The sequence below is a fragment of the Prosopis cineraria genome, unplaced genomic scaffold (assembly GCF_029017545.1).
Source record: "Prosopis cineraria cultivar Desert tree isolate PC_DT_omini unplaced genomic scaffold, ASM2901754v1 PC4, whole genome shotgun sequence".
In the NCBI taxonomy this organism is placed as follows: Eukaryota; Viridiplantae; Streptophyta; class Magnoliopsida; order Fabales; family Fabaceae; genus Prosopis; species Prosopis cineraria.
The window spans coordinates 31,755,799-31,771,907 of NW_026555335.1; the positions used below are offsets into that span (position 1 = coordinate 31,755,799).

Sequence of the window (16,109 nt, forward strand, 5' to 3'; positions counted from 1 at the left end):
CTCTTTTAAAAAGGCTATCATAGTAGAAAATGTTTTACCATGATAGAAAGAAATAAAACTCCTTTCTTTTTTTTAAAACGACTATCATAATAGAAAAGACTCTACCTTGGTAGAAAAAAAATAAGCTTCATAAATAGAATTTACTATTGTAAATAGAATTAAACTTAATAAAGAGATACCTTCAAAATTTGGGATTCCAACCATTTATAAACAAAAATAAGTGTGAAAAGCCCATATGATCTCATACAAGTTTAAAAATGATAAACAAAGATAAAATAGGAATTTAAAAGTCATTGTGTATTACAAAAATTTCTATCCACTTCACAACCAATCAATTAATATGTAGCAATTTCTTCTACTACTCATGCACAAACAAAATCATAATTGAATTATAGCCACCTCACACAATTGATATAGAAGAAACTTAACACAATATCATCTAATATTTGGCTTTGGTTTATGAAACACAATATCTTATAAAATTATGCTCCCATATGCCACTTAGGCCAGAATATCATTTTCTCACCCTTATGCTCCCTACAAATTAAAATCCAAGCCAATAACTGCAAATAGACCATTTAGTCAAACTCAACAAGCAAGCCAAATCACATAACCCAAATCATCATGCCCTTTTCAAAACATTCAACATTGTCAAATATTATCTATGCCTCAATAAACAAAAAAACATTTATCAACAATGCATGGTTTTCAATCATCGCAAAACACACTATATGTAAAAACTATTTAAAGAGGCATGATCACAAGCATGGGTTTATATGCTCAATAAATAACAAAAACCCTAACATCAACAATAATGCATTATTGAAAACCACAAGTTTAAACCCAAAGAGAAGAAATGGTTTCACACCACTAAGCCTTAAGGCTTCTCTGTGTGCTACACACTTAGTTCTTTTCCTAAAAATATTAACTAGGGGGGGTGAAACTAAAAAGTCTTAGTAATCAATGCTAATTCTTGATAACACATGCTACCAATCATTTGTGAGTTTGTTAAGTCAGGAACAATAGAACATTTATAATTCAATTAAAAATATGTATTATATTGTATGACAACAATCACCCTTATCTCCCTCCATTTTCCTCAAGTCGTAGCCTTTACTTAGTGCTAGATCACCCGGCCAAAGGTAGACCAGGCCGAATGTAATGTCCACTTTGACATTATCAAAATTCACTACACAATCACAACCAATAATCATCATTAGGAATAAGGATTTCTCCTAAGCTCACATTATATATATAAGGGTTAAAACTAATAAACTTTTAAATTTTTTTTTGGAATATTTGGGATTCCATAACAACCCTTCAAATTAGTAGTTTGAGCTCAAACTTAATGATTTATAAAGGTATGGGAAGCATGGAAAAGTTTTGAGAAGCAAAACACTTGAAAACAGGGCCAAAAATGTCATTTTTGAGTATTTTAGCACATTTGATATGGCTCGTGATCCATATACCGTGGCATGTGGCACTGAAAGGCAAATTTGGCCGTTGTACTGTGCACCACGGTGCACATCCATGACAGCACAGCATTTTAGGATGAACTTTAAACGCATGCCATTTTTACATCCAATGTTCGATTGGAGTGATTCAAGCACCCACGTGAAGCTTATTCAATAAGCTAACTAATGGTACAAGTTTTATTTGATCTGACACCGTATGAGAATTTTAGACACTCATATGCAAAAGTCAATTTTTAAAATGATTTTCAAGCATTCAAGTACCAAAAACTCAAAACTTATACTATTAACCCATTTTGAGGCTTGAACCAAGTCCAATAGACCAAAATACACTTGATTAAGCATTCAAATACATAAAGACATACCAAACACAAAGTTTGGCTACTTAATGCCAATTTCATCTAATATGACCATAATACAAAATCAATACCGCATACACTATTTGGCCTCTATTACTGCATAATACACCACATATACATTATCACCACGTGTATACATCATTCCTTTCATTTGTATTAGTATTTTAGCCCATCATTACAAAAAATCACCACATATTCACATCATATACAATATTAGGCTAAAATACAAAATAACATAGTATAATTCAAGTGCAGCCAATCAAAATGATATGCATTCCTAGTTGGCAACATATAATATCATATCACAAGTTTATATACACCACTTAAGCCAAAATCAAGCATTACTATTCGTAATGTAGCAAATCTGCTAGTCCTTATCCGATTCCTTCCCCTGCTCAAACTCAGCGATAGAACTTGTAAAAAGATAACCCAAGGTGAGATAAAAATCTTAGTAACTAAGATAATCTGCATTATTGATTAACATGTCAAGTTATAAACAAGCCTTAAAATAAGCATAATAAACACACCATATACAATTACCACAATTCAAATGCATCATCACTAATCATCTAGTCCTCCAGTACTCTCGAACGAACCTATAGGCTATTTCATGGAACCAAACCACATGTATGGTCCCCAGGCTCACCATCCATGGTCAAACTACTTGGCCAAGGTGTCCTAAATCACTTATAGACTACAAGTTCCCCCTATTACAAGTAATTAGGGTATTGTTACTCTAACACCGCATTCTACAAATGCTAAGGAGCATATTCTCCAACTCCGCACCCTTTTGGGTACTCAAGAGAGCAAGTCTCCAACACCGCACCCTTTTTCGGGTACTAAGAAGAAATATGACCTGCACCTGGCGTCCTGAGGTGCCAGCAGTGCCATATGAACTTAATCTTCACTAACTCTACTAGGGTGACCTCCCACCCTCTAATATGCCACATTTCACTGTATATCTCCACTTGACCATGCATAAACCACTTTCTAAACAAATATAACAAATCTTACCACTTACTTCAAAAACATGAAATTTCACAAATCAATACTCCACTTATTTTTTAAAATAGTTAACTTTTACAAAATTTATACATATATACATAACAAATCATTGAAAAACAACTTGAGAATAACTTATACAAACTAATAAATAATGCAAATTATCTAGTTACCTCAACCTTTTTGTTACTAAAAGGGTTATCCATAGTACTAAATCTCTTTTTGTGTCAAGGCAAGTTTTCCCATATCACAATCTACATCAACAAGTACTATATGTTAATTTTCAATTAACACAAGCACTATTAGCTATCCATAACATCTCAATTCTCCCACTTCTCACTCATATTCTAAACAAATAGGCTTGTCAAGATTACAATTTTATCACACAATCCCTTCAAGCCCCCTTCTAACTCTCACAATATAACACTTGACATCTCAACTTATCACACCTCAAAACCCTATAATCAAGCGAGAGCTTGATCCAACTTTCACCAAACAATAATTTAATTTCATATTATCACTTATCTAAGGTTAAGAAACTTAAATCAAACCTTTAGAGTTAATAGAAACCTTTAAAACATAGACTCATAATTTAATCCATTTAGAACAAATTCTCCCACTTCCAAATCCCATGGAAAGTGAAATGAAAAGGGTAAGAAACTTACTCAAGAGTTTGAAGGCCTAATTTATCTTCAAAATCCTCCCAAAATGATGCCTCGGTAGTGCCCAAATCTTCCTCTTTCAAGTTTCAAGCTTTCACAACCAAAAATGACTTTTTTAGATCATTTTTGTTTTTTATGCTTGTGCTGTACCATGCGCCGTAGCGCATGACTCATAAGCCACAGCTCATGACACAGAGAGCAAAAAATCACTTTTGCTCCCCTTGATGCCACTCTATTCGATCCAACTTCCATTCTAACTCAATTTAGAGCCAAATATAACCCAAAAAGCCAATTAGCAACTCAAAAAATAATTAAATTAATTAATCATCTTTTTAATTAATTTATCCCTTAATTAGTCAATTTATTTCAGATTTGAAATTTTGAAATGTTACAGTCCTCCCCTCCTTTAAAGAAATTTTGCCCCCAAAATTCAACAACAACTACAACACATACCTAAAGAAACAAATAGGGATATTGCTGCTTCATTTTGTCCTTTGTCTCCTAAGTAGCATCACTAGGAGCCATTCCTTTCCACACCACCTTAACCAACTGAATAGTCTTGTTTCATAATTTCTTATCTTTAACATTTACTATTTGTTTTGGCTTTGCTCGATAAGTCATATTCTCTTACAACTCTACCTCTTCGAGTTCAATCATATGAGATGGATTAGGTTGATATTTCTTCAATTGAGAAACATAAAAAACATCATGAATCCTATATAATTGTGGTGGCAAGGCTATTTGGTAGGCAATCGGCCTAACTTTCCTAAGGATCTCGAATGGACTCATGAATCGAGGAGACCATTTCTTTGCTTAGATTGACCTCCTGATTCCTATCACATGTGAAACTCTTAGAAAAATATGGTCACCAACCATAAACTCTAATGCCCTTCTCTGTTTATCCGCATAACTCTTTTGCCTACTTTGAGCTATTAGAAGTTTTTGCCTTATCATTTGAAACTTTTACATCATTTAATCCATAATATCTGAACCCATAATGCTTCTCTCACTCAGTTCAACCCAACAAAGAGGAGATCAACATTTCCTTCCATATAGTACCTCATAGGTAAACTATACTAGAGTGCAAACTATTATTATAGGTAAACTCAGCCAAAGGAAGATGGCTATCCCAGTTGCCTCTCAGTTCCAAGGCACAAGCTCTCAACATTTCCTCTAGAGTCTGTATAGTCATTTCTGTTTGTCCATCAGCTATAGATGATATGCTATGCTGAATCTTAATTCAGTACTCATTGCTCTCTGTAATGCTTTTCAAAAATTCAAGGTGAACCTCGGATCACAATTAGAGATAATGACCTTTGGTACCCCATGCAATCTCACAACTTCCCAAATGTAGATCTTTGCCAACTTATCCAACGAATCACTTATTAGCACTGCCAAGAAATAGGCTGACTTTGTCAATCTATCTACAATTACCTAGATAGAATCATGACTGGATTGGGTTCTTAGTAATCTCAAAATGAAATCCATAGATATACTATCTTGCTTTCACTTCGGTATCTCTAGTGGTTGTAAAGTTCTTGCTGGTCTCTGATGCTTGATTTTAACCTTTTGACAAATTAAACACCAAGATATAAAATTTGTGACATCTCTTTTCTTTCCAGGCCACCATCAATATCACTTTATATCTTGGTACATCTTAGTTACTCCAGGGTGAATTGTATATCTACTCTTATGCGCCTCATTCAAAATTTTCTTTCTCAAAGCACCCTCGTCTAGTACATAAACCCAATCTTGATACACAACAAATCCATCATCACTGAAACCAAAGTCTGTGGTTTGCCTTTCCTCTACATCTTCCTAAATTCCTAACAGATACTCATCATCAAGCTGTGCTATCCTTAACTCTCTCCAGAACTCATTAGTAATCTCTATGGAATGTATGTTAGAAATTGTGCCCCAATTATTGTACTATGCACATTATTATTTAATGAATTTCTCTTTTGTTATCATAACAATTACATGTTCAATGTGATAACTGTATCCCTAGACAAATTATAGAGATTGTCTTAAATGTCCTTGGTTGGTCATCTTTGAGGGATCATAGATGAAACAAGACTAGTATAACTTTGATTAATTATAGAGATACAAATGAAAGTCATGGGCACTTGAAAGAGTACAAGGTGCTTGACCGACCCGCTATGAGAAAGCTGCATGGTAGCTTATCTCATATATAACTATATCACTAAGCCCTTTGACCTGAGATCATCATGAATTCCTACATGATGACCACTGAACTTTGACCTAGTCAAAAGTCACCTTTGATCGAGTGATCATAAAGGCTATGATTTAGTTTAGTGATATTCATACAGAGGAATATGAGTGGTCAAGATGGAATTTGTCTCTCACATTAAGTGAGAGATATTACTGGGCCCCTTGATGAGTAAGACTGAGAAAATGTATGGCCATACTATAATGGAAAGTTTTTTTTCATTACTACTGTCAGTCTACTCAGAGATTGAGCAAGTAACGGTTAGGTAAAGAAGAATGACAATTCCATGTCTCATACTTGATCGAAACATCGTGTGATAAAATGGATGTGATATGGTTGCATGATAGGTTACATTAGATCATTGATCTCCATGTGAATTGAGTAGTTGCAATGTCTTGCTAGAGGTCATTTGTGACTTATGGGCTAATAGTGTAATTAGTCTACTGCCAATTTTATATGGGCCTACAAGGTCACACACAAGAACAGCTCAACTCGAGCTATAATATCCAAGTTTGTTGAATTTGAAATATGTCTAATGAATGTAATATAAGGTAAATGAATTATATATATATATATATATATAAATTATCCTAAAGAAAAATATTATAAAAACATATTAAATATAAACCAAGAAAATTCTTTAAAAAGAAAAGAAAAAGAAGAATAAATTATAATAAAAAACCTAAAAAATGTAAATGTTATAATTGTGGAGAATTAGGATATATATCACCTAACTGTCCAAGTAAAAAAGATAAAAAAATTGTGAAAATAATGGAAAAAGTATATAAAGAAAATTTAGAACCTATAGGATATGATGAAGAATTATCTGAAATAGAAAATAAATTAAATAATTTAAATACAGAAATTTATAAATTAAAAATAATTAGTGAAATTAAAACTAAAAGTAATGAATCTGAAGAAGAAGAAATGAGTTATATATATATGATGAATAGATTAGAAGATGAACCTGAGAGTAGTAATCAAAATGAATATGATAAATATGAAGAAGTTGTAAGTGCAGAAGAAGGAATAGTTTAAAAAAGAATGACTTTTAATTAGAAACAATATGAAAAAATAAGAGATTCAAAATTAAATTTAAAATCTGAAGAATTAACAAATGAAAGTTTTATGAATAGAGTAGGAAAACTTGTGAAAACTAAAAATAAGAAAAATATGCATGTGTAGTATTAGAAAAGAAACACCCTATAGAATCAACGTTAACAGAAGGAGTATTAAGAATACCTTTAATAAGTAAAGCTTTAATAGATGCTGAAATTAATAAATTATTATTTAAAAATGAAGTAACAGAAATATATATTGCTGGAGTACAATTATTAATAAAAGCTTATTTTCAAGAAGGAAGAAACTAACCAATTGAATTATTAATAACTAATGGAAGGATAATATATAGTATAAAAGATAGTATTTTAGGAATATTAACGGAAAATTTAATATATCAAAAACTAAAATTTACAGTAAATACTAACTTTTGTATTTTAAGAGCTAATGAAAATATGAATAAAACCTTGTTAATATATCATAAATTAGGAGAAATAAAATTATTATTAGGATCAAGAACAATAAGTATAACTGCTATGATAGGACTAATATTTACAAATGAACATAAAATTTATAAAAGAAATAAAGGTAAATTAACAATAGATAAACACTTTATGCCTGTGTTACAAGAAATTGAATTAGATTCAACAAGAATAACAATACCTGAATAATTAAGATTAGAATTGGATAATACTATTGGATATTATGAAAATGAAAATAATACAAGAAGATTAATAACCAATGATAACATAGGATAAAGAACATTAAGAATAAGTACATCAACATTAAATATAAATATAAATCAACCCAATACTAGAAGAAGCTTTAATTTTAAACCAAGACCCTCTACTAGTATAGGTCCATTAAGAGGAATACCTAGAGAAAAAAGATTATTATTAAGATCTAGAATTGAAAGACCTATAAGTTCAAACTTAGAATCATTAAGACCTGAAACATTAATAGAAAATGATAATTATATAGTAATAGAAGTTAAACAAGAAGAAAATTAGATAGAAGTAATAGCCTTAATAGACCCAAGAAAAGAAAAAAGTACAATACAATTAAATTTAAAAAATAATAATTTAGAAGTAACAAATGAAGGAAATAGAACAATTTCATCCATAAGAATAAATAATAGAGATGTTATAACTATAAAATTTTGGGTAATAGATAATAATAATAATGATCAATGTAAAATAATTTTAGGAAATGATTTTTTAGAACAAGTAAAACTATGGAGAATACAAAAAGAAAGAATTATAATAAATATTAATCATCAAATAATAGTAATTCAAAAGATAAAATTGACATGACAAAATTATATTACATATTGATAAAATTTAATTATCAAAAATATAGATCTAGAAAATATCATGCTTTAGTAGATACAGGAGCAAATATTTCAGTAGCAAAAGCAAATATATTACCAGATGAATTATAAAAAAAATAAAATATTAAGAATGCAAGGAGTAGGACAAAAAATTAATTGTATAGAATTAAAAGCAAGAGATATTATGGTACAAATAGGAGAATATGAATTAAAAATTAGAAAATTAAACCAATATAATGACAATTCATGTGATGTAATATTAGGAATAGACTTTATAGAACAATATTATCCCTTACATATGTTTGAAAAAGCAATAATACTAACAACACCTTGTAAACACCAAGCATGGATAGTAAGAGTTGCTAAACCTTATAGTAGAAGAGATGAAAATTTTAAAAGAAAATAGAAGAATATGAAGTACAATTTTTACCAAATAAAAAACCTTTATACAATAATGAAGTTATAAATTCAATAAAAATGTTAAATACTGCAAAAGAAATTAAAACAATTGAACAAAGTTTATTAAAAAATTATAGTGATAATCCTTTAGTTCATTGGGAAAAATCTAAACCTTTAGCAAAAATAGAATTAAGAGATTATAGTAAAAAAATAAACTGTAAACCTTATCCATGGATAGAGAATGATAAAAAAAAATTTATAATGCATACTAATGAAATGAAACAATATGATTTAATAAGAAAAAGTAGATCTGAATATTCTTCACCTTCACCTACTATGATTGTAGTTAAACATAGTGAAGAAAAAAGATAAAAATCAAGATTAGTTATAAATTATAAAAAACTAAATGAATTAGCTATAAAAAATAGATACCCAATACCAAAAATAGATTTTTTGATTAATTTAATAAGGAAAAAATATATTCAGTAAGTTTGACTGTAAATCAGGATTTTTTCAAATAAAATTAGAAGAAGAAAGTAAAAAATATAATGCTTTTAGTACATCTGAAGGATTACATGAATGAAATGTATTGCCTATGGGATTTCATAATAGCCCTAGTATATTTCAAGAATATGTGACAAAATTATTATTACTAATAAAAGATTTTACTGTAATATATATATAGATGATAATTTAATATTTTTAAAAAATAAAAAAGAACATGAAAAACACTTAGAACAATTTATAGATCTTCTAATTTATTATGAGAATTTATTCCTAAATATTCCATAATTCTATAAATATTATGACTTATTATACTTTGTTTAGTTCTTAGTCTTTCTGTATCATGTTTTATTTCATCTAATTTTTCATTACATTCTTTCTTTATTTCATATACTTTTTGCTTTAAATATTTAGCATATTCTTTAAGTCTTTTCATTTTTTTTTCTAGGGTTTTTTTCTAATATTATTTGTACTTCTTCTGGTAACATATTTATTATATCTTTTTCATTAAATAAATGTTTTAAATCTTTTATATTTTCATTTATATAACATCCTAATTTTTTATATTATCTATATTTAATAAATATTTATTTAATATATATATATGTTTATATAAAATATAAAATTCAAAATATAATTTTATATATATATATATGTATATATATTTTCAAAACATATTTATATATATATATCCATATATGTATATATATATGATATATGTATATGATATATAAAATTAAATATAGATAATATATATATATATATATATATAATATGTATATGTGATATATATTATGTTATGTTATGTTATGTTATGTGATGTTAGTTTTAAATTTAATTTTATATGATAGATTAAATTTAATAACTAACATGATAAGAGAGAATATCATGTCAGTTTTATAATTTAAATTTATAAGATAAATTTGAATTAGATATGATATTATGGATTAAATTTATGAGATAAATTTAATTAAATTTTCGTGAGCTTTTAAGTGGAAGACGAAAACCCCTATCTATATACTATATATAGATAAGGACGTCCTTATGAAGGCAGAGAGAGTTAGAAAAGTTCTGACGGCAAAACACTCTGAGAGCCACGAAACACCCTATAAAAAAGAAAATTGACATTCAAAAAAGAACGCTAAGAGCGCTAGCACGTTGTTTGAGTTAGAGAGCTGTTCATGTGGATACCGTTAGAGAGAGCATATCTACATTGTCAGCTCCTGAGATCTATACATGTGCCAACTTCAAAGAATTAAAAGGTAACTCTTCTATCCACCTTGACTTAAATGAGTTTGTTCGATCCATATTAGGATAGGGACTTTAAAATTTTAATCTTCCGCTGCACCTCCCTATCTAACAATAGTACCAAAGCCAGGTCAAATTTTTGTTTAAGTTGGATTTTGGTTGATCACGTTCTTAAATCTTCATGTGATAAACTTCTTTAGATGAACGTTGCTTTGAGATTTTTGAAATTTATATGTGATATTTTCAAAATCTATATATATTTTTCATATGATTTTTTTGAAACATATATATAAACTCATTTTATATATATTCAAATTTATATGAATTTAAATAAATTAATATGATTAATATTTAGCTATGTGATGTGCGTTTTTAATATGACTAATGTTTGTCCATATGATGTGCGTTCTCAATGTTATTATTGTTCATTAGTGGGACCTCCGCAGCTAACTCTGCGTAGCACAACCTAATTCACAATTTATAGCCTTTCATTATATATGAATTGTTTATTTGTTGTGTTTTCTTTGCCTTGAAGTTGTTTAGGTATGGTGACACATATGGCTCTAGTTTTACAAGAGTTGTAAATTTTAAATATGGCCTGCGTGTCGTGTCTCTCTTTATAAACTCTGAATGTACATTCTCTTCTCATCTCAATCCCCTCATATGAATAAATGAGGTTTCTTGATGTAATTTATCTTCTTAAAGAGGTCCTCTCATTGGCTTGGGATAGACATTAGTTAGGTGAGCCATATTATGTCACATTTAATTATGCTTTTAATTAGATCATAATATGCATGATTTTGTATGAGATAGAACTGCTTTCACTTTACACATTTATTAAATTAATAAATCAAACCCTCTAATTAAAATCTTAAATCATAATGCTGTCAATTAATGAATACTTGTCAAAATTTAGATCACTCAAATATAGGATCCATTAAAGTGGATACATTTGGGTTATCTTGGTGAGACAAGCGTGAGTAATGGTGCTACTCACAAAGATTCATTATTGTTTGACTTAATTGAGATTATCAAAATGGTTTTGGATCTCAAGGCATTAGATAGGATTAAACATGTCGGATCATACGATGATTGAATCCTATAAAGATCTAAGAGTTACATACAATGTAATTGGTAAATGAGTTACCTACCTAAATAACTTAATTTTAAGCGTCCTACCAAAGTGGACTTAAATTTAAGTGAAATATGGGTCTTAGCCCACTAATCAAATTTGAGGGTTGTTAGTTTTAGTGGGAGACAAAATTAACTTTGTGTATTTTATTGTAGAATCGTGTCGACTAGTGACACTGCTATACTATCTTTGTGATCAGTCCTTGAGCAGGACAAACTCAATGGGATGAAATTTCTTAACTGGTTCAAGAACTTGAGAATTATTCTCAAGTAGGAATGAAAGGCTTATATCCTGGATGAACCCATTCCTGAGGAGCCTGCAGCTAATGCTCCAAGAGCTGAAAGGGATGCTTACACAAAGCACACCAATGACTCGGTAGATGTAGGATGCCTAATGCTAGCTACCATGGTTCTAGAACTTCAAAGAGATTTGGAACACATGAAGGATTATGAGATGATTGTACATATTAAGAAAATGTTCCAACAACAGGCAAGGTAAGAGAGGTATGAGACCACAAAAGCCTTATACTCCTGCAAGATGGTTGAGGGTACATCAGTTAGCACTCATGTTTTAAAGATGAAGAGCTATATTGATCACCTTAAGAGGCTCGGATTTCCCTTAAGCCAGGAGTTGGCTACAGATTTGATCTTGAACTCACTCCTGGAAAGTTATGACCAGTTTTTTATAAACTATAACATGAATGACATGGAGAAATCTGTTTCTGAACTGCATGGGATGCTTAAAACTATTGAGCAAAATATTAAGAAAAAGCCTAGCACTATTTTGATGGTTTAGAAAGGAAAGGGTATGAAAAAGAAAGGCAAAGGCAAGGGCAAGGGAAAGGGTAAAGGCTCAGATGGTAACATCAAAGAGTCAAACAAGCCTGAAACCAAGCCTCCAGCCAAGAAGGCAAAGCCTCCAAAGAAAGGAGTTTGCTTCTTTTGTAATGAACTAGGTTATTGGAAGAGGAACTACAAGCTCTACCTAGAAGATTTAAAAAAGAAAAAGGATACCTGGGCTACTCCTTTAGGTATTTATGTTATAGACATTCACCTTTCTAGTTCTTCTGTATAGGTATTAGGTACTGCATATGGTTCTCACATTTGTACAAATGTATAGGGTCTCAGAAACAGTAGAAAGTTGATGAAAGGCGAAGTGGACCTACGAGTTGGAAATAGAGCAAGAGTTGTTGCTTTAGCCGTAGGCACTTATGAATTACTTTTGCCCAGTGGGCTTTTGTTAGTTTTAAACAATTGCTATTATGTTACTACTTTGAGTAGCAACATTGTTTCTCTTTCTTATTTGGATAAGGAAGGTTTTACTTTCATTACTGGGAATGGTAAATGTTCTATTTATCGAAATGACATTTTGTATGTTAATGGTGATTTATATTTTGGTCATTATCTTTTAAATCTAGAACATCCTAGTAATGAAGACATCTATAACGTAACTACCAAAAGGATCAAATCAAATGATTTGAATCCAACCTACTTATGGCATTATCGTCTTGGCTATATAAATGAGAAACATATTTCTAAGCTCCATTAAGATGGACTTCTCAACTTATTTGATTTTGAATCTTATGACACTTGTGAATATTGTTTATTAAGAAAGATGACAAAAGCACCTTTTACTAGGCATAGTGAAAGGTCTAATGACTTACTGGTACTCATACATACAGATGTATGTGGACCAATGAGTACAACTGCCAGAGGGGGTTATCTATACTTCATTACCTTTATTGATGACTACAGTAGATATAGATACATCTACCTAATGAAACATAAATTTGAATCTTTTGAAATGTTGAAAGTATTCTAAAATGAAGTATAAAACCAACTTGGCAAGACTATTAAAACTCTTTGATCTGATCAAGGAGGTGAATATTTGAGCCAAGAATTCATTGATTATCTCAAGAGTTGTGGGATAGTCTCACAATTAACTCCTCCAGCAACACTACAATGGAATGGTGTTTCTAAGTAGAGAACTCAGACACTATTAGATATGGTTCGATCCATGATGAGTCAAGTAGATCTTCCACCATCCTTTTGGGGCCATGCACTAGAAACAGCTACGTTCACACTGAATCGTGTTCCATCTAAGGTAATTAAGAAGACATCATATGAGATATGGACTGGGAAGAAACCTAGTTTGTCTTTTCTCAAGATTTGGGAAAGTGAGGTTTATGTTAAGAAATAAGTCTCAGACAAGTTAGCACCCAAATTCACAAAGTTCCTTTTTGTGGGGTATCCTAAAGAAATAAAGGGATACTATATCTACAATCTCACCAATAACAAAGTGTTTGTAATTTGAAATGGTATCTTTCTAGAAAGAGAATTTATCTCTAAAAGAACCAGTGGGAGCAAGATATATCTTGAAGAAATTCAAGAACCACAAAATAGCACAGAGTTATAGATAGAAAATTGAGAAAACTCACAAGAAGTAAATAAGCCTATTCAAATAACATAAGGCCCACGAAGGTCTGATAGAACACAGCATCATCCTCTAAGATATGGATTTCTAATTAATGAATGTCATGATGTGTTGCTCATTAAACACAATGAACCAACCACCTATCAAGAAGCCATATTGGGATCAAATTTCGAGAAATGGCTAAATGTCATGAAGTCTGAAATGCAATCCATGTATCACAATAAGGTATAGACCTTAATCGATCTACTTGAAGGAATAAAAATTATCGGATGCAAGTAAGTTTTTAAGGAGAAAACTGACATGGATGGCAAAGTAAATGTCTTCAAGGCACGATTGGTTGTAAAAGGATTCACCCAAACTCATGGTGTAGACTATGATGAAAACTTTTCATCGGTCGAAATAGCCAAATCAATTAGAATCCTCCTTGCCATTGTAGCATATTATGACTATGAAATATGGCAGATGGATGTTAAAACATCATTCCTTAATGGACATCTACTTGAGGAAGTGTACATGACACAACTTGAAGGTTTTATGTGTCTAAAGGACTCTAGAAAAGTGTGCAAGCTTTAAAGATTCGTTTGTGGATTAAAGCAAGCATCTTGAAGCTAGAATCAATGTTTTGATGAAGTAATCAAAGAGTTTAGATTCATTCAAAATATTGATGAACCTTGTGTTTATAAAAGGGTTAATGACAGCACAGTTATATTTCTAGTGCTATATGTAGATGATATCCTACTCATTGGGAATAACATTTCTACCTTGCAAAATGTTAATCTTAGTTAGGAAAATCTTTCTCTATGAAGGACTTAGGTGAAGCCACTTACATCCTTTGGATTAAGATCTATAGAGATAGATCCAAAAAGCTGATAGGCCTAAGTTAGAGCATATACATAGACAAGATACTGCATAGGTTCAGTATGTAGAATTCAAAGAATATCCTAAAGCACTTAAGAAGGACTAAGAATTTATTCTTGGTATATAGCGGATTGGATGATGAGCCAGTTATAATAGGTTACACAGATGCAAGCTTCCAAATTGACTAGGATGACCTTAAATTGCAATCAGGATATGTGTTCACCTTAAATGGTGGGGCAGTGAGTTGGAAGAGCTCAAAGCAGAGCACAATAGCTGATTCTACAACAGAAGCTGAGTATATAGCAACATCAGATACAGCTAAGGAAGCCATTTGGATTAAGAAGTTTATTACTGAACTAGGAGTGGTGCCTAGCATCTTAGATCCAATAAACTTGTTCTATGACAATAGCGGTGCAATTGTACAAAGCAAGGAGCCAAGGTCACACCAAAAGACCAAGCATATACTCAGGCGTTTCCACCTTATTAGAGAGATCAATGATAGAGGTGATATAAAAATATGCAAAGTAGCAGGAGAAGACAGTGTTGCTAATCCTCTTACAAAGCCTCCTGCATAGGCGAAGCATAAGCGTCATGTCAGGACAATAGGAATTAGACAAATTAATGATTTTACCTAGTGCAAGTGGGAGGATGTTTGAAATTGTGCCCTAGGACCAATTATTATACTATGCATATTGTTATTTAATGAACTTCTCTTTTGTTATCATAATAATTGCATGTTCAATATGATAACTGTATCCTTAGACAAACTATAGAGATTGTCCTAAATGTGCCTGGTCGGTCATTTTTGAGGGATCATAGATGAAACAAGACTAGTATGACTTTGATTATATTATGTTAGTTTTAAATTTAATTTTATATGATAGATTAAATTAAATAACTAATATGATAAGAGAGAATATCATGTTAGTTTTATAATTTGAATTTATAAGATAAATTTGAATTAGATATGATATTATGGATTAAATTTATGAGATAAATTTAATTAAATTTTCGTGAGCTTTTAAGTGGAAGACGCAACCCTTATCTATATACTATATATAGATAAGGACGTCCTTATGAAGGCAGAGAGAGTTAGAAAAGTTCTGATGGCAAAATACTCTGAGAGCCACGAAACACCCTATAAAAAAGAAAATTGACGTTCAAAGAAGAACGGACGCTGAGAACACTAGCACACTGTTTGAGTTAGAGAGCTGTTCGTGTGGATACCGGTAAAGGGAGCAGATTTACATTGTCGGCTCTTGAGATCCAAATGTGCGCCAACTTCAAAGAATTAAAAGATAACTCTTCTATCAGCCTTGACTTAAACGAGTTCGTTTGGTCCATATCAGGATAGGGACTTTGAAATTTTAATCTTTCACTGCGCCTCCCTATCCAACAATATAAACTATACAAAGTTAATT

General features: G+C 30.9%; 1 protein-coding gene across 1 annotated transcript in view; it reads left to right on the forward strand.

Annotated features, from left to right (window-relative positions):
- LOC129308954 (uncharacterized) overlaps positions 1-15,263 on the forward strand; it is a 28,194-nt gene extending 12,931 nt beyond the window's left edge. Inside the window, exon 6 of the mRNA XM_054950311.1 lies at positions 14,929-15,263. Coding sequence (XP_054806286.1) covers positions 14,929-15,263 — 335 coding nt within the window. The remainder of the gene's footprint in view (positions 1-14,928) is intronic.
- Positions 15,264-16,109: the final 846 nt, after the last annotated feature.